The following is a 27016-nucleotide window of genomic DNA, read 5'->3' as shown; positions in this document are numbered from 1 at the left end:
ATACTACCATTTGAAGAATGTTTATCCTGTCAAGGCCTCCAATGTACTTGCCATTTCGTGCTCATTCTGTGCAATTATCATGATGTCATCAATATAGTAATGTGATATTCTATGAATGTCCAGATGGTCGAGGTCTCTTCAGATTATATTATGACAGAGGGTGGGAGAGTTTACGTGATCCAGGCAAGACTATAAATGTATATTATTGCTCATCTCAGAAGTGAAAGCAAACTTTTTATGATCCTTCTTTCTTACAGAGATGGAAAAGAATATATTGCTCACATTAATGGCCACCTACCAGGTACCTGATGCTGTGTTAATCTGCTCTAGCAAAGATACCACATTTGGCACAGCAGGTACAGTTGAAATTACTTGTTCATTGAGATTGCCATAATCCACTGGCATTCTCCAGGAACTGTCTGGTTTTAGCAGGGACCAGAATGGTGAATTAAATGGCATTATGATGGGGACCACCATCCCTGCATCCTTTAGGTCTTCGAAAGGAGCACTAATGTTATATTTTTTATTTATTATCTTGGCCTGAGATGGTAGAGGCAGTTTCAGGAGCTTCGTGTAGGTCTTTCTCACTATGATAGCTCTTAAACTACTATGGTTAATGTAGTTCTGCCAACTATCAAATGTGTCCATTTCAATTAGCCATGAAGGACCAGTGAAATGATCTCTAGGTGGATCTGTGAACCCAGTAGATCCACTGAGAGCCAGACCTGAGCCTGGAATACATTTGTCACCTAGCCCCCATACACTGCCATTCTAACAGCAGGCTGTGATGACACTTTAGATCCTTGGATATCAATGTCAAACAGGATCCTGTATCCCTGTATCCAACGGTTCTTGAAATGGTTCTTTCTCCAATGTATATTCTGCAAATAAATGGTCATAAGTACCTATGGGATAGGACTGGAGGAATTAGTACCTTATATACTTGTCATGGTATTTCAGGGTCCTTTCTCCTAGGGACCTAGGCTCTTTCATCAATTGTGTCCAGCTAAAAAACTGACTCAGGAAGACTTCACTTCTACCCATGAAGTAATCACAGCTACAGAAATTGCCCTCCCACTATAAACAGCTATAAAACCAGACAAAATTCTAAAAGAAATGTTTATAGATATTGGAAAGCCAATAGTGCAGAACTTTGTTAACTGAGAAAAGGGAAACAAATGAGGTGAGGCCTACGACTGCCTCAGTTTACTGCAGTAGTTTCCTGTACTGTAGGGAGCAGTGCAGAGGGGGGAACCCAAATAGAGTTAGCGGTCTTACTGAGTCAAGAAGACAGATTAGAGTTGGTGGATGATAAATTGGCTAGAAATTGAGAAGCAGAACACTGGAGATGAGGGAAGGACACAGAGAGAGCTTTGAAGATCTGCAGAGGGTGTTACGAGAGGTTCAGGGAATTCGATCAAAGACATAAAAGAAACTTTCCACTCCAAACAAATGGACCGAAGGTATATTTTATTATATAGAGGATAGTAAAGGCGATAGTCTGCAAACAGATCTGAATAGGTCAGATATTAAGAGGGAAAAACATCAGCTCGACTGGAAAGGGAAACCATCCACATCGACTGAAATAGCAGCAGATTCGAATAGATCATATAATGAGAGGGAAAAACATCAGATCTATTGGAAAGGGACAACATCCACATCAACTGAAGGGAAATGACACAAATCAACTGGAAAGAGAAACACCAGGTTGACCAGGAAAGAGAACACATCAGATCAGTTACTTACAACATCCACACCCCACTGCTGGGGAGAGTCCCTTCAATTGACATGGCTGGGCGGGAATCCGATCATCAGAGGTCCTGGGCTGGGCGTCGCCTCCACAGGTGAGACTCTCACCAGGCCTCAATCTCCAGCAGTTTATATAGCATCGGTAGTTTCCAGAGTAAACAGTTACAGAGTTTACAGAGCAAGCATTCAGCGTTCCCATGCACAGATGGTTATCAGTGGCATACGTGCACTGAGCCTCCTGGCTATCATCCCAGCCCGGCAGTTGTGTACGTGCATTGTTTTCCCTGGTCATCATCCCAGCCCTGCACAGATGGCCAGTCTGCCCCAGGCTGTGATGCCCAAAGGACCTTGAGATGTTACAAATTGCAACTATCTCCATGGGAGAAAGGCCAGTTCCCACCACACAGAAAGCACCTTTATATTTCTTTGTGTGCTGGTGGCTGTAGGTCAATGGAATGGCCAAACATGGCTGCACTCATGTCAAGACAGAGGGGTCCCCTCAAATCTTTGACTGAAACTGATCTGAGCATGCATGGGGGGGAATTCCATGAGGCTAGAGGATAAAATCACCAGAAAGCAGTAGGCCAAACAATTCCCAGAGTTCACACAAGATTGGGAATGTTTTGTTTGTGTTCCTGACAGGCAGTGTACGTAGATCTTATAATACATGGAGCATCAAGTGGAGTCCTCAAAAGGACTCAGTAGTGGACATTAGAATAAAGGCTACTCTGGACCTTTAAAGCAAGCCTTGAAAGGATCAAACTGATGCCAAGTATACCAGAACCAAGTCCAACACCCATTAAAGAAATGCAACAAAATCTAGCACTGAACAACATAAAATTCCCAATGTCTGATATCCAATCAAATATTACCATTCAGAAGAGACAGAAAAATGTTACCCAAAACCAAGAAAAACAGTCCCAGAAATGACAGCAATGGTGGAATTAGTAGACAGGACATTAAAACAGCTATAAATATGTTTCATACACTTAAGAATGTAAAGGAAACAAAAATATAATAAGAGAAATGGAATATAAGGAAGATCCAAATGGAACTTCTAGAGATGAAAAATACAATATATGAAATGAAAAATACACTGATGGAATTTCTGCTTCTAGGAAGATGGAGTAGATGTATTTTTACCATTCCTGGTACAACTATAAACCCTGGAAATTATATATAAAACAAACATAACACTTTGAAAGGTAGAAAGAAGAAAGCAGACTGGTTAGGAACCTTGGGATCCAAGGAACAACACTATGGTGAGTCTCTTGGGTTTTCTTTTTGTGCCATTTAACCCAGACTTGGAGCTGAATAAACCGGCAACCTGGAAATGCCAATGGTGCACAGACCCCCCCCACTCCCCCCGAAAAAACAAAATCCTAACAAACACCTGCTCCTGCTAACCAGAGGAAAGGGGCAGCCTAGCAAGACAGAAAACTTTTAGACAATGACTGCTCTATTCTAGCCAAACACCACAAACAACACTGTGGCCCTACCCTCACCCATGCCCAGTCTTAGTGGGGAGCCTAGACTTACACTGTTGCAAGATTATAACAAGTCACCTTAACACCCCTGCCAGGGTCATGTCACAGAAGGCCAGGTAGGGAACCATGACGTTCATCCCCACCAGCCAGTAATGAGCCCTCCTCCACCTCCATTGTCAGTAAGGCCCATGGTGTCAGTGGGGAAACTGGACATCTATTCCCAACTGGCAGAAATGAGGCACCCTTCTGCATTCCCACAAGGTAGTATCAAAGGAGACCTAGTGGAGAGTCAGGACTTTCACCATTACCCAGCAGTAATGAGGCCACGTCTAGCATAGTATCAGTGGAGACCACATGGGGAGCTGGAACTCACACCCCTACCCAGCAGTCAAGAGGAGGTCCACTTACCCAGCAGTCAAGAGGAGGTCCACTTCCGTTGGGTGTCAGTGGAGGTGAAGTGGGAAATCTGAAATTCTACTTCCACCTGACAGCAATGAAGTCCCACCTCCCCCTCCCATGCCAAGCAGTGTCAGAGAAAGTTAATTAAAACAAATGTTATGTTAAGCTTCAGAGTCTCATAACATAGTACAAAAATAAAAAACTCTTATCATACCAAGAACCAGGAAGATCTCAAACTGAATGAAAAAAGACAATCAATAGATGCCAATACTGAGATGACAGAGATATTAGAATTATCTGACAAAGATTTTAAAGCAGACATGTTAAAAATGCTTCACTAAGCAATTATGAACATGCTTGAGACAAATGAAAAAAATAGCTTCAGGAAAGAAATAGAAAATCTCAAAGAAATAGAAAATATAAAGAAGAACCAAATGGAAATACTATATTAGAACTGTAAAATACAATAATTGAAATGAAAAGTTCAGTGGATAGGCTCAACAGCAGAATGAAGACGACAGAAGAAAGAATCAGTGAGCTGAAAGATAGAACAATAGAAATTACCCAATCTGAATAACACAGAGAAAATAGACTGAAAAAAATGAATGGAACCTGTGAGACTGTAACAAAAGATCTAACATTCCTGTCACTGGAGTCCCAGAAGGAGAGGAGAAAGAAGGCAGGGCTGAAAAAGTACACCAAAGAATAATGGCTGAGGGCCGGCCCCGTGGCGTAGCAGTTAAGTGCGTGTACTCTGCTGCTGGCGGCCTGGGTTCAGATCCTGGGTGTGCACCAACGCACCGCTTGTCAGGCCATGCTATGGCAGCATCCCACATAAAGTGTAGGAAGATCAGCACGGATGTTAGCTCAGGGCCAATCTTCCTCAGCAAAAAAAAAGAGGAGGATTGGCATGGATGTTAGCTCAGGACTGATCTTCCTCACAAAAAAAAAAGAAGAAGAAGAATGGCTGAAAACTTCCCAAATTTCTTAAGAGACATAAACATACTGATTCCAGAGACTAAGCAAACCCTAAACAAGATAAACCCAAAGAAATCCATGCCAAGACACATCATAATTAAACTTCTGAAATCTAAAGACTAAAGGGGCCGGCCCAGTGGCATAGAGGTTAAGTGCTCGCTCCGCTGCGGCGGCCCGGGGTTCAGGTTCTGGGCGCGCACCGACACACCACTTGTCAAGCCATGCTGTGGCGGCGTCCCATATAAAGTTGAGGAAGATGGGCATGGATGTTAGCCCAGGGCCAGTCTTCCTCAGCGAAAAGAGGAGGATTGGCGACAGATGTTAGCCCAGGGCTGATCTTCCTCATAAATAAATAAATAAAGACTAAAGACAAAATCTTGAAAGCAGCTAGAGAAAAATCACACCTGTAAAGGAAAAAAAAAATTCAAATGACAGCAGATTTCTCATCAGAAACCATGGAGGCAGGAAGGAAACGGTACACTATTTTTCAAGTGCTGGAAGAAAACTATCAACCCAGAAAAAATATCCTTCAGGAATAAAGGGGAAGTAAGACACTCTCAGACAAAGGAAAACTAAGAGTTTGTCACCAGTAAATTTACTCTAAAATAATGGTCAAAGGAAGTTCTCTAAACACAAAGGAAAAAAAAAAAAAAGAAAGAAATCTTGGAACATCAAGAAGGAAGAAAAAATATGGTTACTAAAAAATATGAGTAAAATTAATAGGCCTTCCTTCTCCTCTTGAGTTTTCTAAATTATGTTTCACAGATGAAGAAAAATTATAACATTGTCTGATTTGATTCTAAGGGTATATAGAGGAAATATTTAAAGCAATTATATTATAAATGAGAAAGGGAACAGAAGTAAAGAGAGGTAGGGTTTCCATACTTCACTCAAACTGGTAAATGATGATATCAGTAGGCTATGATAAGCTATGTATATATAATGTGATACCTAGAGTGGCCAAAATAAAAAGCCATACAAAGAGATACACTCAAAAACACTACAGATAAATCCAAATTTATATTCTAAAAAGTGTTCAAGTAATCCTCAGGAAGGCAGGAAAAAGAAAACAGAGAAACAAAGAATAAAATGGCAGGCTTAATCCTTAACATACCAGTAAGTACATTAAATGTAAATGGTATAAGCACACTAATTAAAGACAGAGATTGGCAATGTGGACTAAAAAACATGACCCAACTATATACTGTCTACAGGAAACTCACTTTAAATATAATGAAATAGGCAGGTTGAAAGTTAAAGGATGGGTAAAGTTATACCATACAAACATTAACTACAGCAAAGCAGGAGTGGCTATATTAATATCAGATAAAGTAAACTTCAGAGCAAAGAGAATTACCAGAGACCAAGAAGATCATTATATGATAATAAATGGATCAATCCACCAAGAAAACAACAATCCTAAATGTATATGCATCAAACAAAAGAGGTGAAAAACATGTGAAGCAAAAAGAACTGAACTAAAAAGAGAAATAGACAAATCCACAATTATATTTGGAGACTTCAATACCCCTCTCTCAACGATTGATAGAACAACTACACAGAAAATCAGCAAGGATACAGAAGAACTCAATAACACCATCAACCAACAGGACCTAATAACATTTATAGAATACTCCATGCAACAACAGAGAAATACACTTTTTTTTAATACTGCCACAGAACATATACCAAGATAGACCATATCCTGGACCATAAAACAAATATCAATGAATATTAAAGCATTAAATCCTACAGAATGTGTTCTCTGACCACCATGGAATCAAACTGAAAATCAATAATAGAAAGATGAGAGGAATATCTCCAAATACTTAGAAACTAAACAACACACTTCTAAATACTCCATGGGTCAAGGAGAAAGTCTCAAGGGAAAATTTTTAAAAATACATTGAACTGAATAAAAATGAAAACATAACATATCAAAATTTGTGGCACACAGCTAAAGCAGTGCTAAGGGAAAATTATAGTAGTAAATGCATGCATTAGAAAAGAGGAAAAGTCTAAAGTCCCACCTCAAGAACCTAGAAAAAGAAAAGCAAACTAAACCCAAAGCAAGCCTGAGCAAGAAAATAAAAATAAGAAAAAGAACAGAAACAATAAACTTTATTAAAGAAAAGCAGTAGAGAAAATCAATGAAACAAAGAGCTGGTTCTTTTAAAGAAATCAATAAAATTGACAAAACACCAGCAAGACTGACCAAAAAAAGACACAAATTACAACTATAAGGAATGAAACACAGCATATGAATAGAGACCTTACAAATATCAAAAAGATGATACAATGAACTCTATACACATAAATTTGACAACTTAGACAAAACTGACCAAATCCTTAAAAAGCACAAACTACCACAACTAACCCAATATGAAATAGATGATTTGAATAGCCCTATAACAGTTAAGAAAATTGAATTCATGATGTAAAACTCCCCTCTCTTCCTCCCCCAAAATATTCTCTAGGCCCAGATGATTTCTCTGGAGAATTCTACCAAATGTTTAAAGAAGAACTAACACCAATTCTATATAATCTCTTCTGCAAAATAGAAGAGGGAATACTTCTTAATTCATTTTATGAAGCTAGTTTTACCCTGAAAAAAAAAACAGACAACAGTACAAAAAAAGATAAGTACAGACCGTTATTTCTCAGGAATATAAATGTAAAAGTCTTTAACAAAGTATCAACAAATAGATTTTAGCAATGTATAAAAAGATCTATACACCATGCCCTAGTGGGGTTCATTCCAGGGATGCAAGTCTGGTTCAGTATTCAAAACTCAATCCATCTAATCCACCATATTAACACTCTAAAGAAGAAAATCACATGATCATATCAATTGATTCAGAAAAATCATTTGACAAAATTCAACACCCATTCATGATTTTTTTTAAAAACATCAGAGAAATAGGAATACAGGGATGCTTCTTTTTTTTTTTTTTTCCATGAGGAAGATCAGCCCTGAGCTAACATCCATGCCAATCCTCCTCTTTTTGCTGAGGAAGACTGGCCCTGAGCTAACATCCATGCCCATCTTCCTCCACTTTATGTGGGACACCACCACAGCATGGCCTGACAAGTGGTGCATCAGTGTGTGCCCAGGATCTGAACCCGGGCTGCCAGCAGTGGCGCACGCACACTTAACCACTGTGCCATGGGGCCGGCCCCCATGGGGACACTTCTTCAACTTGACGAGCACCTACAAAAAGCCTACAGTTAATACTATACTTAATGATGAAAGTCTGAGTGCTTTTCTCCTAAGATCAGGAACAAGGCAAGTATATCTGCTGTCACCCCTCTTTATTCAACATAGTGCCAGCAGTTCTAGACAGTGCAATCAGGCAAGAAAGGAAAGTAAAAGCCATATGGATCAGAAAATAAAAAACTGTCCCCATTTGCTGATTGTCTATATAGAAAATCTCAAGGAATCTACAAAGAAAAGTCTAGAAATAAATTAATACACACACACCCCCATGTGGACACCAAAATTAAAAATACAACACTGTTTATAATTGCTCAAAAAATGCTGAAGTATAAATCTAACAATAAATACAGAGGATGAAAAAACAAGCTACTGAGAAACAATATTTGCAAACCATATATCTAACATATATCTAAATAAAAATAACTCTCAGCCCACAAACAATCCAATTACAAAAAGGGGCAAAAGATATGAACATATATTTTACCAAAAAGGATATATAGAGGGAAAATAAGCATATGAAAAGATGTTCAACATAATTAGCCATCAGAGAAATGCAAATGAAAACCACAATGAAATACTACTATACACTTATCAGAATGGCTAAAATAAAAAATTGTGACAACACCAAATACTGGTGAGGATGCAGAGAAACTGGTCATACATTCCTGGTAGGAATGCAAAATGGAGTAGCCACTTTGGAAAAGAGTTTGGCAATTCCTTACAAAGTTAAACATACACTTATTTAATGCAGCAGTCCCATTCCCAGATATTTACTCAAGAGAAATGGAAAGTTACTAATGCTAGGGGCCAGCCCAGTGGCGTAGTAGTTAAGTTCAGTCCACTCTGGCAGCCTGGGTTCACGGGTTCAGATCCCGGGTGTGGACCTACAGCACTCATGGGCCATGCTGTGGCAGTAAGCCACATGCAAAATAGTGGAAGATTGGCCACAGATGTTAGCCCAGGGCGAATCTTCCTCAAGGAAAAAGAGGAAGATTGTTGACAGATGTTAGCTCAGGGTGAATCTTCCTCAGGAAAAAAAAATAGTTTATTAGATTAAAAAATAAAGTTACTAATGCTACATTAATGTTCATAGGAGCTTTATTCCCCCAAATGGAAACAAGCCAAATGGCCATCAACTATTGCATAGATAAACAATGGAATACTACTCAGCAAGATAAAGGAACAAACTAATGATACACACAACATTGATAAATCTAAAAATATGCTACATAAAAGAAGTTGGACACAAAAGACTACACGCTGTATGATTCCATTTATATGAAATTCTTAAAAAGGCAAAACTCTAGTGACAAAATACCAATGATGGCTAGGAGCCAGAGCTTTGGATGGGGATTGACTGAAAAGGGGCATGAGCTGTGATGGGCTGGTAAATGTTTAACAACCAGCTTTCAGTGGGAAGGGAGCCCTGATTTGTAGCATTTGCCAATTTCTATGGTGTAAATACTCCTTCCTTTGCCAATTTCACATTACCAATGTCACTGAACATTGAGTAGGGAAGAGATGCTAGCTAACAGTTGGATCTCACTAGGTGGTATAAGTTGGCTCCAGCATACCTCTGGGCACAAGGGAATGTGAGATGATGAAAAAGTTACCTATCTTGTGGTGATGGTTAAACAACTGTATATATTTGAAAAACTTATTAAAGTGTGCATTTTAAATTGGTAAATTTTAATGTAAATAAATTATACCTCAGTAAAGATTTATTTTTTAAATCGGGCTCAATAAAGATTTATTTTTTAAAGCAGGCTTACGTGTAGAAACAGTAAGGAATTGTAACTTTTTATCAGGATGACTGCCCTCAGCCTTCTGATCATCCATCCTTGATTTCTTTTTATTGTATAGATTGAGCAATATTCTTGTTGAGTGCCATCTATCTTGTTCCCAAGAAAGCCGTGTTCTGTTAATGATCTCCAGAGCTCTCTGCCAGTCAGCCCCTGGCTGCCTCTCCAACCTTTCTGCTCAGTACAGTAATTCAGCCACTTTGATTCCAGTGGTTAGGCACCCACCACCTGCCCGTTTCAGCATCCTGTCGTCCTCATTGCTATCAGTGAGCCCAGTTCTGTGACAGTTCAGCCCTGGCCTACAAAGCAAGGCCATCCCTGAACTCAATGAAACTGGTGCTCGTCTCACCAGTACTTTATCACTTCAGTAAATAGACTACCCTTTGGGCTCTCTGATGGAACATAATCATTTGGTGAATTTTCTGGCTTTACTTAACATATTCACTCTAACATGCCCACTTTTTTGAGCCTTTTCATTCCTTCCTTCACCATATCATGGCAGTTCTGGCATTTCTACTTCACTTAATGTGGGCTGTGGCTTTCTCCAAGTTTCCAAGAGCCATCCTATTAGAATGTCAGCAACATCTCTTGGGGTCCTTGTCATAACATTAAGTCCTGTATCATGGGAAGGTGCTCTCATATCCATATACTCTCCCTTATCAAACTTTATGTGCCACCCTCCTTGATCCAACACCCTCAGAATCCAGCCCCACATATCCTCCTCCAGTACACGCTGGCCAGGCCCTCGAGTGCCTCCAGGGCATAGCCTCCCTTTAGTGGGGCTCTTAGCCGAGTTCTGATGCACTTAATCCTAGTTACTGGTCTGGAGGCCAGGAGAGGAGATTGGGCAGATCTTGAAGGGAGTGTGCATTGTCTTGCAAGGCAGAGGCCTCTGCATCAGCTTTAAGCAAGGAAGGAGTGATAGGCTTTAACAGGAAGAAGTGGGCACTTATGCAGGCCCAAGGGATCGCAGGAGAATTTGGGGATTCAAGATTTTTTAAAGCACCAACCCAGGTGCCTCATCCTCATCCCATGTCTCAAAGTCTCACTCCTTCCCAATAGACCTGCCAGAGTTAAGAATTCAAACTTCTCTTAACTCTGCTACTCTTATAATTAAATTCTGGACCTTATTCTCAGCTTTTTGGGTCTTCTAGATGCAGCAGATAAAAGTCTCTTTCAAGTTGCCAAGGAAAGCCTCAGCCTTTAGTTAGCCTTTAGTTAGTGATTAATCACACTCAGCCTTTCCTTGTCTTTCTCCAATGCATTGCTAGCCTCCAGCAGCAATCCAATTCCATTGTCTTTATAGCTTCTCAAACCTGATGTATTTCTCCCACTAATGCATTCCCTCCCCCCAGGATCCCATCCTAGTTCACCACTAGTGACAGTTTTAACTGCACTGATGCAGTGTGCCAGGGGCCATCCGTGCTCTCCCTACCACCAGCAATGGGGTCCTCACTGCCAGTTGGCCAGCAGGTGATTCAGCTTTAAAATCCCATTTTAGAATCTGCTTCCTCAGTACTCTTGTTGCCAGGTTGGGTTCCCTGGGAAACATACTTCAAGATGGAGATTTGAGTAAAGGAAGTTTATTAGGGTGTGCTGTTGGGATCAACAACACCTGTGAGAAAGTGAAGACCACAGGATCGGACAGAAGGAGCTCTGGAGCTGTTGTGACCCCTCAGAGTTGTCCCCCATGGAGGCAAGGGAATCAGACCTTTACACTTCCACATTGACCAGTGGAGGCAGGCTGTCTCAGGATAGGGCCGGCTTGACCTTGCATGATTTTTCAGTCAAGGGCAATTTTTAGAGGGGTCTTAGCTATGAACTGTTAGCCACCAAAATTCCCAGCAGCTTGGGCAGGAGGGAAGGCACAGGATGAGTGCTTCAGTCCTGAAGGCGGGTATCTGGATGGCACACCATAGCATCCACCATAGTACCTTTAAAAATGAGAAGTAGAATAAATTTTTTTGATACTTCTCACCTTGGACAGTTATAGACAACTTCTCTTCCCTCCTAGATGGTTTGGTATGTGGAGTCTCACAATCTATTACTTTACTGTTGGAAGGGCCATCAGCTGAGGGAAAAAACCAAATAGACATTGTGTTTGGATTTTATTATAGACTAGTCCTAGCACTGCTCTGACCTATTGAATACAAGTGATCAAGAATACACTCTGTTGGGCCAGCCCCGTGGCTTAGCGGTTAAGTGCGCGCGCTCCGCTGCTGGCGGCCCGGGTTCGGATCCCGGGGGCACACCGATGCACCGCTTCTCTGGCCATGCTGAGGCCGCGTCCCGCATACAGCAACTAGAAGGATGTGCAGCTATGACATACAACTATCCACTGGGGCTTTGGGGGAAAAAAATAAATAAATAAAAGTGAGAGAAGACTTCAGGAAGAACTTTCCTTGGAGGAAACAAGAATTGCCCTTCAGATTTAATAATGGGGAGATATGGTAGGAGACAGTAACTTGGTACCTGTAATTCCAATTCATCTGTTAGCGTTCAACTCCCATATTGGGAAATATTTTCTGGCCATCTCATTATGCCCCCACCCCATTACCACAGGGCCAGTTAGGTGACCCTCCTCTGTGTGCCCACAATGGCTTATGTGTTTCTCTTATCATTTCACTTTTTTTTTTATAATTTTATTTATTTATTTTCCCCCCCAAAGGCCTAGTAGATAGTTGTATGTCATAGCTGCACATCCTTCTAGTTGCTATATGTGGGACGCAGCCTCAGCATGGCCGGAGAAGCGGTGCGTCGGTGCGCCCCCGGGATCCGAACCCAGGCCGCCAGCAGCGGAGCGCGTGCACTTAACCGCTAAGCCACGGGGCCGGCCCGTGGCTTTTGAAACTGTATTATAATTCTGTGTATCTGTCTTCACTCACTAGACTATGAGTTCCTTGAGGAAAGAGTATGTCTTATTTCCAACAGTTTTCACCCTAAGTATATAATGTACCCTAATATTTCTTGAATCAATGAGTGAATAAGTAAGTGAATGAATAATCAACCTGGCAAGTTTTCTTTCTTCCAACACTTAAGAAGGAAACATCTAAGGAGCTCATGCAGCAGCACTGAAGGAGATAAGGCCCTGGATTTTGTAACTTCTGAAGAAACTTTCTATTACAGCAATCTGTAAATTTGTGAATATTTTCCACTCAGCCCTGTTTCTCCTCCTACTGACTCTCCACTCAGGCCTAGAACAGGCATTCTCTGAGTGGAGTCTCCAGCCATGCCCAGGAGAGGGCAGTAGAGGCCCGTCCAGCTAGAAGGAGAGGGCCTTGCTTTCTAGACGCTGCCCTTTCTTCCCACCCCTTGAACAGCAAGACGGAGGCAATCCTTACTGCTAGCCTGTGAGAGCTACTGCTGGACTGTGCGGATGAGGAGCCTGACACAGAGTGGTTGCTCTAGGTCACATGGTGGCAAAGTTAAGCCTGCCTATTAGTCCTCATTATCTCTAGATATCAGGTGCAATCTGTGCAACATTTTCAAGAAGCTCCCAATGTTTTTAGCCTAAAAGTAAAATAGATCGGAAGAGATGGAAAATGTCAGATCCTTGGATGCTCAAGCATCTCTCATTGCAAAAGCCCGCCCTTGATCCTGCTTCGCCTTCTAACTACTGCCCTTCCTTCGCCTTCCTCTCACAGCCATGATCCTAGAAGGTTGTCTTCACAGGCCGTGTGCATCCACTTCCACATCCTCATCGCACAGTGGCTACTAAGTCCACTACAGTCTGACTTCTGCCAAACCCACTGAAACTGTTCATATTAATAGTACCCATGACCCAACTGCAAATTCAGTGGAAGCCTTTTGGTCTAAATTCATCTCCCCATTTCTCCTGCCCCTATCTACTTCCCTGCTGTATTAGTGAAAGAAACCTGGAAGTCATTCTAGAATCTACACCCCCTTTATAATTCCACCCCATTCAAATCACAAGTCCTGCCTCCTAAATACATCTAGAATTTATCTCCTGTTTTCATGCCACTGTATAGATCAAGCCCTGATCCTGCAGTTCAGGCTTCTAACCACCATCCATCCATGCAATCATTCAGCAAGTACACATTGAGCAGCTGCATGTGCCAGGCACGGTTGTAGGTGCTGGCCTTGGAGTGACGGACAAGACTGATAAGGCCTGCTCACTGGAGCTCAAATTCTTGGAGCCCCAGACAATAATGAGAAAATAAGCAAACAAGATAAATAGATGTTGTGAAGCAAACAAAACAGAGTGATATGATAGAGAATGGCTGGGTGGGTATTTTAAATTCAATATTAAAATATATCTGGGGAAGGCTACTTCAGTTGGATCCCTAGGACAGGACTCGCTGAGAAAGTGACAAGAAGCTGTCTAGGGCACTGTTGGCTAGCTAAATATGCAATTCCCCAGCCTCCCTTAAAGAGGAAGCCACGTACAGTTTTGGCCAATGCAATGTTGGTGAAAGTTGGCGGGGATGGAGGGGTGTTCTGGAGAAGCTTTTGCTTTCCAGAAAAGAAAGACAAGGGTCACTGACACAGTCACTTCCTGATCCTCCTGTGACCATGAGGGAAAGAGAGGAAACTACAGAGAGGCGGGCCCTGAACCAACACCAGCAGCCGCCACCTCCAGACTTGGTATGTGAGAAAAGCAAGGCCCATTTGATTAGCAGAGTTTTCTTTCGGCACAGAGCATCCCAACCTGGACCACCAGCCCTGTAGATCAGGGGAAGAGAAATCCAGGCAGAGTTCAAAGCCCCTACAGTGGGAACTACCTTGGCATGTTTGAGGAAGAGAGAAAAGATCAGTATGGCTGGAGCATAGTGAGGTGGAGAGAAAGAGTGGAAGAAGTCTGAGAGGTGGAGAGGGTTTTGCAAAGCTCTGTAGCCCCTGGAAAGCCATCTGGATTTTATTTTAAGTGCATGGAAAACCATTAAAGGGTTTTATGCAGGAGAGTGACATACTCTGATTTAGGTTTCTTGAAAGATCCTTCTAGCTGTGACATGGAGAATGAATCAGGGAGTGCGGGTGGGGCAGACACTGCTTTGGGGCTGACCCAACAGCTGCCCCTGCCCCTTCTTTTCTCTTGCCACCTTTTGCTCTACAATCTAGAGGAGTTAAATGTTCCCTTTCCTGGTCTCTGTTGCACTTGGGGTGGACCACATGACCGTGGTCTGGCCTGTGAGACCTGGGTGGGGAGGACTTTCAGGAAAACTTTTCTTTCCTGATAAAAAGGGATAGACTCAGCTGGTGTGTCTCTCCTTCCCTCTCTCTGCCTGGAGTACAGAAAGGGCCCCTGGGAGTGCAGGAGCCCTCTCACAAAGGTGAGGCCATAGGCTAAGGCTGAAAGATGGAAGCCTGGTAGGAGTCCTTGTCGACATCATTAAACTTTTGCATCTTGCTTACTGCCAGACTTCTTATTAGGTGAGCAAAATAACCCCCTACTTGCATAAGCCACTGCAAATTGGGTTTTCTGTTGCATGCAGCTAAATACGTTCTCAACTGACGGAGTGGGCAGGAGGGCCAGCAAAGAGACCAGTAAGACGTAAATGAAGTGGTGCAGGGGAGAGACAATGGTGGCTTGGACTATGGTGATTGTCTCCTTACAGGTCTTTCCATTTCTAGTCTTAGTTTCCTCCAATTTGTCTTCCACACTATGACACTTCATAAATGCAAATCTCTTCATGAACTCTACTTGGCTTAAAATTCTTTGCTGGCTGTCCATTGCCTACACGATAAAAACTAACCTCATTTGCCTAGTACACAGTGCTCTTTGTGATTTGTCCCCACCTTCTTGTCTGGCATCTTCTCGCACTACTCTCCCACTACTCCCACTCTTGCACTTTACACACCTCCAATAAGACACACCCCTAGTGAACACCTCCCACATGCCAGGCACTCTCCATTCTTTATCCCTAATACAACAGCCCTGAGAGGTGGGTATTAGATGTCTTAGTTTATAGATAAGAAACCTAATGCTCAAGGAAGTTAAATGGGTTGGCCAATGCCACACATCTAATAAGTGGTGGGTCAGAATTTAAACTCTGGTCTGATTTCAAAACAAGTTGGGGATTTACTTTTCTCACTTGCCAAGAAGTCTGAAGGTAGGTGATTGCTGGCTGTTCAAGGGCTCAAGATGCCATTAGGGCCTCAGAATCTTCTGATTTTTCCTCTCTGCCACTTCAGAAGATTGGCTCTCACCCTCCTGCTTGTTGCTTCATGGCCTTAAGATGGCTGCTCGGCTCTAGACAGCACGTTGAGGTTCAAATCAGGAAGAAAGGGGAGAAAAGGGAGGGAGGGCTACACGAGCTTAATTTGTCACGTCCCTCTCTTGCCCCTTTTTTTTTTTGCTTAAGAAAGCAAAAGTGGGCCAGCCCCGGTGGCCTAGTGGTTAAGTTCTGTGCATTCTGCTTTTGCGACCTGGGTTCAGTTCCTAGGCACAGACCTACACCACTCGTCTGTTAGTGGCCATGCTGTGATGGCGGCTCACATACAAAAAAAAAAAAAGAGAGAAAGATTGGCAGCAGATGTTAGCTCGGGGCGAGTCTTCCTCAGCAAAAAAAAAAAAAAAAAAAAAAAACTGGCCTAGAAATCCCAGCACACTTTTACCTATAGCTCATGGACACATGGCTGCCCCTAGCTGCAAGGAAGGCTGGGAAATCAGGGAATGATTGTTGTGGTTGGCTTAGATAAATACAATCCACCACTGTGGCTAAGCCCACTGCTGCCCTCAACAACACTGGCGTTCCATTAGCAAGAAAGAAAGGGGTATTGAGGATGAGCAAGCAACAAACGGTCTGCCAGCACCATCTTGCTCAGCAAAATGGAAGCACCTAAGGTACCCTGACTACCCCATGCCTCTCCCATCTGCCCGGCAAATCTTGTCTTACCTACCACAGTTTCCATGAGGCTTCCCTCACTCCCTCAGGCAGACCTGGTATTCTTCCTTCTGCCTCCTCCTATACATGTACCTACTTCCATCACAGGTATATAACTGTCTTTATAGCGACTGACATAATGTAATTGCTCATTCAATTACACAGCATTTGTTCTCTCCACAGATGCTTATTGAGCACTGGCCCTATGCAGACACTATTCTGGGAGTCAGGGATTCAATAGTGAACAAGTTCGATTTTTAGATTTGGTCCCTGCCTTGATGGAGCTTTCAGTCTAAAAGGTGAGATATTCAGACAGTTAAGGTTTGGGGAGAAAAGCAGCCCATCTCCCAGACCATAACCCACTGCATGGCAGGGCCAATCTCTCTGCCTAACTCCCGGGCCCTAGCACACTATCTCACACAAAGTAGATGCCCTATGACCATGTGTTAGATGCACTCTTTACTCAGGAAGGCTTTGAAATGTATTTTAAATGAAATGCATTTCTTATTTCTACCAGGAAACTCCCCAAGACTAAGCCACTGTACTCTCACAGTATTAAATCAGGCACTCAAGCATCCTGAAAAACATTTTGCTCTCGCCCCACATTGTTGCAGGTCCCTTCTCCCAGGAAAGGTTCCGAGAATGTCTAATATAACATTTCACATCAGAGGTCCTCAGAAGATGTGTGTTTTTTGCTGAAGGCTTCGTTTGGATTTTCTAAACAGGGCTACCTCATTGTCAGGGCTAGAGCTACTGAAGTGCGATTCTGAAAGCACTTAAAATAAGACCTCAGGTTCCTGTTCTGTAACTTATTATGTGTAGTTTTAATAGTTCTAAACTAAACACCCTGTTTTGTTGCCCTTTCTACCATTGCAGGTGATGGCAGCTGGGAACAAGACAGGCAGAGACAAGAGAAACAAAAATAATACAGCCCCTGCTTTGGGCTGTGCTTCTGTTGCCATGGTGATGTTGACACGTGACACACAGGTGAGAGGTCCTTTATACAGTGGAGCCAGTGGGTTGCGGAGGCCAGAGAGGTGGGACATACACATGCAAGACTTCCACGCCTCCTGGGCCTGGAAAGGACTTCATAAGGCCAACTACTCCACTACCCTGCCTCTTAGCTGAAAATCAAATGGATGGGCAGCTTGTTCCTAAAAATCCTCAAGAACAAAGTCCACCACCTCTCTGAGTCACCTGTTAGGCTCATATTTCACAATATTTATGACCCTGAATAGGTTTTCTATGTCTAATCTCATTCTCTCTTGCTGTCCTTCCAGCCCAATTCCTCTTATTATTGCCTCTTTGGAAATAAAAGTTAATCATCACCTGTACACTCTGTACAGTAACCCAGGAGGTAAGATAAAGAAAAAACAAACCCACAGCTGAAGTATGGACTCTGTTCGTTTCAGCACTACCACCACCAGGTGTGGTCCTCTCAGGGTCCCCACTCCTGTTCTTTCATCTGGCCTTGGCTCTGGGACAGAGCGGCCTGGAGGGGCAGGGAGCACACAGTATTGAGGAACATGTGGAAACAGCCTGCTGACCCAGCTGAGAGGCCCACGGGCTGCCACGGACAGAGAAACAGGCCTGCTGTCTACCAGGTCACAGTAGGGGCAGAGCAGCCCTCCCATGAAGGATGTCTTCCTCTCTTGAGTGAAACAACGCACAGAGAGCAGCAAGGTCTGTTTTTAATGAGTATTTTTAAAAGCTTTGCAACAACAGACAGAGCCCAAGGAAGCTTGGAAACCCACAGTGATGGCAGCAGGGCTCTCTTGCTTCCAGATGACCCTGCAAAACAGAAATGGTTCTGCTCAATCAGGAGTGTGGCTTTTCCTCACCCCACATTTAAAAAAAAAAAATCCCAACCTTCAGAATCATTTCAGAAGTCATCCTGCCTGAAAAACGTGTGATGGCCCTAATGGCATAGCCTGGTCTGAAGGTGAGGGGAGCAGGAAAGCGCCCAATCCCAGATACAACGAGGGAACTGCTCCCACCCTTTCCAGAAGCAATGGGAAGCCCCCCTCTGCTCCCATCACCAAGGACATAAGGAAAGGCCATCTGCAGGCGTGCTCTGGAATTCTGCAGTTGGAGAGAAAGGTCTTGATGCTAACGGGTCCCACCCCCACATCCCTGTCACTTGTCTTTGCCCCCAACTACTCCGCTTCCATTCTCTTAATCCATTGCACTAGATTAAGAAGACAGATGTCTCTTCCTGCCACAGACATGCTAGACGAACGCTGGGTCTTTCTTCACAGTCCTTAATTCCCCAAAATAGTGTCAAGAAAACTAAACACTTGCATGAAACTTCTCTTCAACTCCTCCCTCTGGTTTCTTTCCCACCCTGGGCTGAGAAGCCAGCACTTATTTCACAAGAGGAGAGAAGCCTCTGTCTGTAAGTGAGGTTAACACCCACCCCGAGGCTGGATTCTTTCTGGTCTCTCTCAACAGCTGAGCATCATGATTTTGCTAATTAAGCCGCTTTCTTCTCCTTAATTAGCTGCATGTGAATCTTGTTGGGAAGTCTTGGATCTGTGAAATAGTCTGGGATAAGAAAAAGAAGAAATCATCTAAACCCAAAGGAAGACTGGGAGGGAGACAGCTTATTCTACTAAAAAGTTAGGATGGCTCAGCAGGACTGTTACTGGTGGCCCTGCTTTACAACGTAATATGAAATGTCACAGCAAATCCTGTGGTCACTGTCCTCAGGCCAAGCAGTTCTGACCTGCCAGCTCAAGCGTTCCCAGGAAGGGCTTACACAGGATGGCTCCTGTCCCCTCCGCCCTGCCCTGCCATTCGCCACCTTGCTGACGCACAGGGAGCCATCAGAGGGCTGAGGGAGTCTCTGGGTTTTCTGCTCCTGGCCCATCTTGGGCCCCAAATAAATGCCAAGTGTTATTCTTGTCTCAACACGGCTTGCCAGCTCCTGTCTCTGAGATATCACGCCCTCTCCGAGAATATCGTCTCAGAGGAGAGCCAGGCTCTCGCAGGATGACGACAGAAGAGGCTTTTATACACCCAGCATAATGTGAATCAGAGGCAGCATCTGCTGTGGCAGCAAAGACATACTTAGATTCAGTTAGAAACAGTTTGAGGCCGTAACCAACTCCCAGGGCTAACAGGACCCAAGAAATCATCCAACCCAGCCCCATCCCTCTAAATACCATTGACCCTAAGCCATCTGGGGGCAGCAGAGCCCATTAGAATCACCTGGGGAGCCCTTAAAACTGTGAATGCCGGGCCCCACCCCAGACTAATTAAATAAAAACCTCTGGGGGTAGGCCTGGGCATCGGTATTTTTAAAAGCTCCCCAGGTGATTCTAATGTGCAGCCAGGGTTGAGAACCCTGCTTTAAGATTTGCAGGGAAAGAGCTGCCAGTACGTTCCTTTGGGAATCTCAAAATTTTTAACAATTCTCACCATGAGGAAGTTCTGACTCATTTCTTATCTGTCCTCATCTTGAGGAAATGACAATGGAGGAAAGAGCCTTCTGAAAAAAGCTCCCTTGGGGGACATCAAGTGAAGAAGTACCCCAAACTGCAGGAAGACTCCTGGGCTTGACCCGGTCTACACTCCCAATAATACTCCTTGTGCGGGTGTACCAAACACCCAGAACAGACACTGCCTTACTCACCTGCAGCAAATTCTTGGATGTTGTCTGGTCTTTTCAAAAACATTTCTCTGGAAAAATTAAGGTATAAGGGTCAGAGGGAGAGGGGCTTTAAGGCAGGCTGTGCTACAGCTGCTGGTCCTGCGCTTTCAGGGAGCAGACTGACCCTAGACACGCCCGTCTTGGGAGTCAGAAAGCCAGAGGGCTCCTGACAAACACCCTTTCATTCCTGATTTTCCTTCAAGTCAGGATCTGAGACAAGAAACAAAACATTTTACATGGCGATAAGCTCTGGTATTGCTCACCTCACAAGACAGCTGTGGTGCAGCCAGGTGAAGCCTGTCATGCATTCAACAAACATTTCCACAGAACCAGAGACCGGGGCAGGCAGCAAAGATGAAGAGCATGCTGCCCAGTCCTGAGGGCTCACGAGTGGTGGGACAGATCTGCAACCCCACAACCCTCTGAGCAAGTTTAACCATGAATTCCCACAGGGGTGGCGGGGAATACAACAAACAAAGCTGAGAAGATGGACTTACGACAGTTGTTGGCCCTGCAGTACAGTGGACACTGTGCTAACACCCGCAATGCTGGTGCCACTGGGGAGCTGAAGATGCCGTATGTCACACAGTTTTATGGTTCATAAAGTATGTTCACAAGTATCTCACTTTACAACAACCCTGTGAAACAGCAATGATTGTGCCCCATTTTACATATGAAGAAACCAAGCCTTCAAAATGTTAATCATTTGTCCAAGTTCATAAAGTAAATAAAGGAGAGAGGGCCCAGGTCTGGTGGTTCCAAGGCCAGTGCTCTCGACAACACGCCCTCTCGGCCATGGCTGCCCTGCCCCACCAGCCTAGAAGGCCTCAACTGCCCAGGAAGGCCCTGCCTGCCAAGCGTCCAGAATTTTGCTTCCCTTTTCCTCTTTCAATTCAATTTGATAATTATTGAGCATAAATTATGTGTAACAGTACTGATATGAGGGATTGATTAAAAAAAAAAGATAAAATATAGCCCCACCTCAAAGAAGTTCCAGTCCAGTAAAAGGGAATGAGTAAGTTCCCAAATGTCCAAAAGGCCAAGGAGCCTCCAGGAAGTGCTACAAGAAGGGTATTCAATAGCGTGCCGGGAGGCCAGAGGCGAGAGAAAGGTTACTGAGAGCAGGACCCCAAAAATCCTCACATAGCAGCTGGCATTTGAGAGGACCCTTGAGGTGCACACGGGATTTCAGTTGGCAGGACAAGGGCTGAGGGACAGGAGCGTTCCAGACCCAGGGAAGCTGCAAGAGCAAAGGCCCGGAAATGAAAAGAAACAGCCCACGTTCCATAGACGGTGAACTCCTCGAGGGTACGAACTGGGTCGCATCCACCTTTGTATCCCCAGGGTCCAGAAGAACACTCACCGAGTGTCAGTGCCCCTCCACGAGGTTGGTGGAATGACAAAGAGGTTCGGTCTGGTGGAGTAGGGGTGTATGCAGGGAGCAGTGGGAAGTGAAGGAGGCTCTATTATGGAGGGCCTTGATGGCCAGGGAGAGATGTTGACACTCAATTCAAAAGACAACGGGAATGGATAAATAAAGCATAGTATAGTCTCACAGTGGAATACCATACAGCAAAGAGAATGGAGGATCTACGGATACTGTTGAGCAAAAGAAGCCAAGACCATAGAGTACATATTGTAGTATTCCAATTATATAAAGTACAAAAAAGGCAAAACAAATCTGTGCTGTGAGAAGTCAGGACACTGGCTACCTTTTAGGGGGAAGTGACTAGAAGGGCCACAAAGGGTCTGAGGTGCCAATCACGTTCTATTTCTTGATCTGGACACTAGTACCAAATATGTTCTCAGCTTGTGTAAGTTCATCCAGTTTAGGATATGCCACTTTTCTGTACTTTATATTTCAATAGAATGGTTTTTTTTGTTTTTAAAAAAGGCAATGTTGCAAAGCCACTGAAGATTTTTCCAGCCAAGGAATGATATAATGAGTGTTGTATTTTAGGAAGATTCATCTGCCTGGGTGTTTACAAAAACATCAAATAAAGCCTTTCTACAATTTCACACTTTGCTATTATATCTCCAGCCTAAAACCTGAGATCTCTGGGTGCCTATAATAAGTTCGATTCCTACTCTTCCTATTTTTCAGGTCCAAAATTCAAGGTATTAGGAGTTCTGTACACTATATACATGAGTATAGACTAGAGACCTGTGGCTGAATAGCCATAAATCATTAGAATCTGGAAAACCCAAGTGGGGAGCTCCCTTCCCAACAAAACCTGTTCAGAGCTTCTCGTGGCTTACAGCGAGTCTAGAGCAGAGACCTGCGCAACAGGTGAGGACAGGCATGCTGCCCTGGCTTTCGTCTACTCTTCTCCCTTCCTCTTTTTCACAGGAAGGACCATCTGAAGCATCCAGTACAGATGAGGGGTTGATTCTGTTTCATCCTGGTACCACCCAAAGGAAATAACAATAACACCAAACAAACAAACAAAAGGAAACCCTCAAACTCCAAACACTTCCTCTCCCCCTCCCCCCTCCCCCACAGAAAGAGAAAGGCCTAGAAGAGGCCAGGAGGATTTCATGTAAAGTAGCTTCAGGGACAGCAAAAGGAAAAGCCTGGTGGCCTACCTGGGGAGGGGGATGATAAGGAAGGAAAGGGAAGATGCCTGAGGCTGTCCCTGCAGCGGACAGGCGCAGACACCCAGCTCCTCCTGGAAACTGTTCCTGGACCAAGCAGTGGGGCCATCCCTGACATGTAACTAAAACTGCAGCCCTCTTCATTCACCACCCCCAAGGGTTCTAATCCTTCTGTTTGTGAACAATGCAAATGGTGATTTAAGTCAAGCTTTTAACATCTATCTCTAATCTCCCTGCTGGAATCATTCAGAACTTGGATTGGAAGTTCCCCAGGATAGGCACAACGTCATCCTTTATTTCCCTTTAGAAGAAAAGGTATAAAAGGTGATGGCTTGATCCCCAGGGCAGACACTGACAGAGGACCCCTAAACTATCTTTTGCCCAAGCCTTACCCTGACCCAAATAAAACTAGCCTTCACAGATAGGTTTCGTTTTTCGTTTCTCCTTCCCCTGTCTGCCCTCTGAGAATCTGCTGCCACTTGGAGAAATAGCTAAAATATGAAGAACAGTGAGCTCCAGGACAAACAAAGGGGCCTGCGAAAAAAGACACCTCTCCAGGTCTACCTTTGAGAAGACAAAGGAGAGCCCCACTTCTGCCTCCCTAGCTCCTATGGGCTTACAATGCAACTCAGTGGAAAAACCAGGGATTTGGATCCGGGTTCAGCAACTTGGGGAAGGTAACTCACCTCTTGGCCTGTAAAATGGAAGTAATAAAAAGCTATCTTTTGTAGAGTTGCTAGGAGGATCAGCAAAAGTGTACCAAGATGCCACATACTGTGTGGGCACTGGGGACACAAACATGGCTCCAGCAGCTTGGAGCTTTGGTCCAGGGAGAGAAACAGAAGATGGACAATGCAATTACAATAGTGTGATAACTGCTCACGTGGGACACCCACACAGTGCCTGGATATGGAAGCCATTATTATTATTTAAACCTTGTTTTGTCTATAGCCAAACAGTATTTGAGATAGCTCTATTGTTTTTATCCATTGCTGCTCCATGATTTTTTTTTTTCTCAATTCTTTGCCTTTCATCCTATTAGGAGAATTTTCCATTCAAGCAAATGCCATGCTGAAAGGCGGTGTGGGGGAAGGAAAAATATGCTCCAGGCTTCACTGGAAAATGGTCTAATTTTCCCCAAGGCTTACAGGGGAGTGGCTTCCAACCCTTGGAGTCTTTCTACAACGGTGTTCTCAGGTAGGGAAGGGCCAAACATCTGAATTTTTTTTAAGTTCTAGTGATCTTGTTAAGCTCCTCTGATGGAGGATACTGTTCTACACCCAATGGCTGCCTGCTGAGTTTCTCAATGCCAAATTCCCTCTTCCAAGTGTCATAAGGTATATATTTTCCTTACAGCTAAAGTGAATGAATACTGGGGCCGGCCCCGTGGGGTAGCCGTTAAGTTCGGGTGCTCCGCTGCTGGTGACCTGGGTTCGGATCCCGGGGGTGCTCTGATGCACCCCTTGTCAGGCCATGCTGTGGCAGCGTCCCATATAAAGTAGAGGAAGATGGGGACGGATGTTAGCCCAGGGCCAGTCTTCCTCAGCAAAAAGAGGAGGATTGGCATGGATGTTAGCTCAGGGCTGATCTTCCTCACACAAAAAAATAAAAGTGAATGAATACTAATACTTTTGAGAATTTAGAGATAACTAAAGGAAACCTCTAGAGATAACTCAAGAAAACCCTGGGTGTCACAAATCCGAGAGTTAGAAAAAAATCAGTCTTAGGATATTTTCTAACTGTCAGACGCTAAAGGAAGCAACAGGAAGTGTTTAAAGAAAGAAGGGGTCCCTCACACTCATCTGTCCCCAAAAAGATTTGGTAAAATTTTCCACTAGTGGCTCAAGGTGGGTCTGGAAAACCACCTACCTGAAGAAACCACTTATGAGCAACTCCACTTCTTTGTGAGTCCTTAGGTACTTTTCGTTAGCAATCCGAGTCTGAATCTAGGAACAAGAGCAAAGGGTCACGCTCCATGAGGAGACGGATTTCAGGGTTCAAGCCTTGGAGGTGTGAAGGGCTGGGGGAAGCAACGTGCGCATTTAACCCACGTCTTTTCCCAGGATGTTTCAAAGTTGAAGCCGTCTGTCTTCTCACAGACCAAGAGCTCCCTGCTGCCTCCGGCTTAGGCGTATAGGGGCCTAACTGAGGTCGGGTCCCCACCGTGGGAAGTTCTTGTTTGTATCTAAGTTAACGTATCCGGCATAATTGCGGTCTATTTCTCTGGCCAGATCCCTGTTTGGGTTCTTCCTGCACTTCTAGGCGCCTGTCGCGCTCTGTTCGGTGCCCCAGAAGCCCGGGGTCCGCCGGGGGTCTTCCCGAGCCTTTATCTGGGAAGAGGCTCCCGCTCCCTATCTCTCGGGGGCCCTCCTCCTTGTCGGGGGCCTCATCCTGGGGGAGCTGCACTTTGATGGAGACGGGGCTGGGGGGCGCACGCACCTTGAAGTTACGCAGCTGCTCCAGCTGCGCGGGGCTCAGCGCCCCGGGGTCGGACCCCAGAAGCCCGCCCTGCAGCGTCGCCATCTTGTCGCGGTCGTCAAGGCTACGGGTCGCGCGCGCCTGTGAGGCCCCGCCCCCAAGCCCGGCCCTCTCCAGCCCGGGGGAAGGGCAGAGGGAAGCCTTGTGGGCGCCGCTCTGAAGCTGAGGAGTAAACTCGGGAGGGTCTCTAAAGGATCTCTTTCCTCAGATCTGGGGACTGACTTCCCGGCTTGATTGTATATAGGATGAACCTTTCTTGACCCCAGCCAACCTCAAATAGTTTTTTTCTTAGCTCTAGCGCAAAACTGGAACAGGAATTCCTAAAGCCGAGTCTCCCAGAATCTGGTTCCTGACCCTCTCACTTGGCCGGAAGCTGGAGGAAGCCTAGTAGGCTGCTTCTCTTTTTGGCTGCCCGGAAGCCAAACCTCTCTACCTGTCTTGTAGACACTTGACATTGAAGTCTTAGATTCTTAAAACAAGAAAGCACTCTACAGGATGGAATGAACCGAGTTCTGTAAAGGAAGGAACGTTGTCAGACTAAAGATGCTGGAAAGGATCTGGGGGACATCCTACCAGAAGTTTCCCCTCTTGGACTGACTTTCTTGTGTAGATTAACTTGCTCCTCATAAGTTCTAAATTATTTCTCCCACTCCCAACTGAGTAGGGGAAAGGAGAGGCAGTTGGTCCTCAAGATATGTTCTTCTAGAATCTAATTAAGAAGGGAAAGTGAAACAAAGCCAGAGAGCTGGAAATAGCGGCCTGGAAAGGGCAGAAGCCTGTCTGTCAATACACGTGCTGAGTTTGTACACCCCTGGAGACCATGCCCAGCAGAGGCCTTCTGAGAGGCAGAGAAGGAGCCCAAAAGGGAGGCTGTCTTTTCAGATTTGTGAACAGCTGCCCAAGGAGCAAGGAGAGAGCCTGAGTAACAAGCCCAGCATTAGGCCATGGCCTTGGAGGGGTCTCTTGATGGTCTGCTTATATCCTTCTCAGCAAAGACTGAGGAAAAGAAGTGAAAATGTTGGCAGTTCCCAACCCAGGAAAAAACCACAAGAGGTAGATTACGCAGTGGGCTGCAAGCCTCTTCCCAGGAACCCCATCTGGCTAGTAATCATTTTGGTTGTTTGTTTTTAAGGAGAAAGAGTTAATAGAGTGAGAGGTAGATAAGCTGCCATCTGTCAGAAGTGATTTTTTCAGGCAGGAGCAGAGGTTAATCAGAGGTGATAGTTCCTATTGGCCAAGACCTGTCTCTTCCCACCCCACCCATCCACCCCCCCAGAGAAGCTAGTGGTGGAACCTCTGTCTGCACCATCCAATATGGTCACCACCAGCCACCTGCGGGTATTGAACACTTGAAATGTTGCTGTGTCAGATGTGCTGTAAGTGTAAAATACACACTGGCTTTTGAAGACTTAATATAAAAAAATGTAAAATATCTCATTAATAATCTTTATATTGATTACATGTTGAATATTTTGGATATATCATATAAACAAGTTGAATAATATTTTGGATATACTGGTTAAATAAAACATTATTAAAAGTAATTTCACTGTTTCTTTTTACTTTTTTATGTGGTTACTAGAAATTTTTAAATTATATATATGGTTTGCATTATATTAAAGAGTGCTGATCTGGACTGGCAAATCTGCACATGCCACACACATGCATATGCGTGCACTGTTCTCTTTATCCCCCACCCCGTGCATAGGGTAATTGATGTCCTCCTCCTGCTAGTCTATGGTCTTCTTGTGCTTTCAGAATCAATCAAGCCTTTCTTGACTGATCACATCCCAAGGCCCAATTCTCAAATACCC

At 44.2% G+C, this 27016-nt stretch overlaps 1 protein-coding gene and 1 long non-coding RNA gene across 4 annotated transcripts; one reads left to right on the top strand and one right to left on the bottom strand.

The window, feature by feature from the left end:
- The first annotated feature begins 16666 nt into the window (after nt 1–16666).
- LOC131404470 (uncharacterized) lies at nt 16667–17895 on the top strand. Its single transcript, XR_009219803.1, has 3 exons — nt 16667–16776; nt 17354–17464; nt 17758–17895. It is a non-coding gene; the product is annotated as an uncharacterized LOC131404470 (long non-coding RNA).
- A 127-nt stretch (nt 17896–18022) lies between these two features.
- RIIAD1 (regulatory subunit of type II PKA R-subunit domain containing 1) lies at nt 18023–26636 on the bottom strand. Of its 3 annotated transcripts, none has more exons than XM_058539171.1 (5): nt 25164–26636; nt 24594–24670; nt 20112–20158; nt 18894–19009; nt 18151–18268 (listed from the first exon to the last, which is right to left on the bottom strand). In XM_058539171.1, the coding sequence occupies exons 1-4, from the start codon at nt 25245–25247 to the stop codon at nt 18951–18953; spliced, it is 267 nt and encodes an 88-aa protein (XP_058395154.1). In that variant the 5' UTR covers nt 25248–26636; the 3' UTR covers nt 18151–18268; nt 18894–18950. The 3 variants fall into 3 exon arrangements, with proteins under 3 accessions (XP_058395152.1, XP_058395154.1, XP_058395153.1); XM_058539170.1 differs by having other exon boundaries at nt 18894–19021; nt 25164–26635; XM_058539169.1 differs by lacking the exon at nt 18894–19009 and having other exon boundaries at nt 18023–18268.
- Nucleotides 26637–27016: the final 380 nt, after the last annotated feature.

Source organism: Diceros bicornis, chromosome 4, assembly GCF_020826845.1.
Source record: "Diceros bicornis minor isolate mBicDic1 chromosome 4, mDicBic1.mat.cur, whole genome shotgun sequence".
Classification (NCBI taxonomy): domain Eukaryota; kingdom Metazoa; phylum Chordata; class Mammalia; order Perissodactyla; family Rhinocerotidae; genus Diceros; species Diceros bicornis.
The sequence above is the reverse complement of the archived record's forward strand: the minus strand, read 5'-3'. Positions and strand labels throughout refer to the sequence as shown.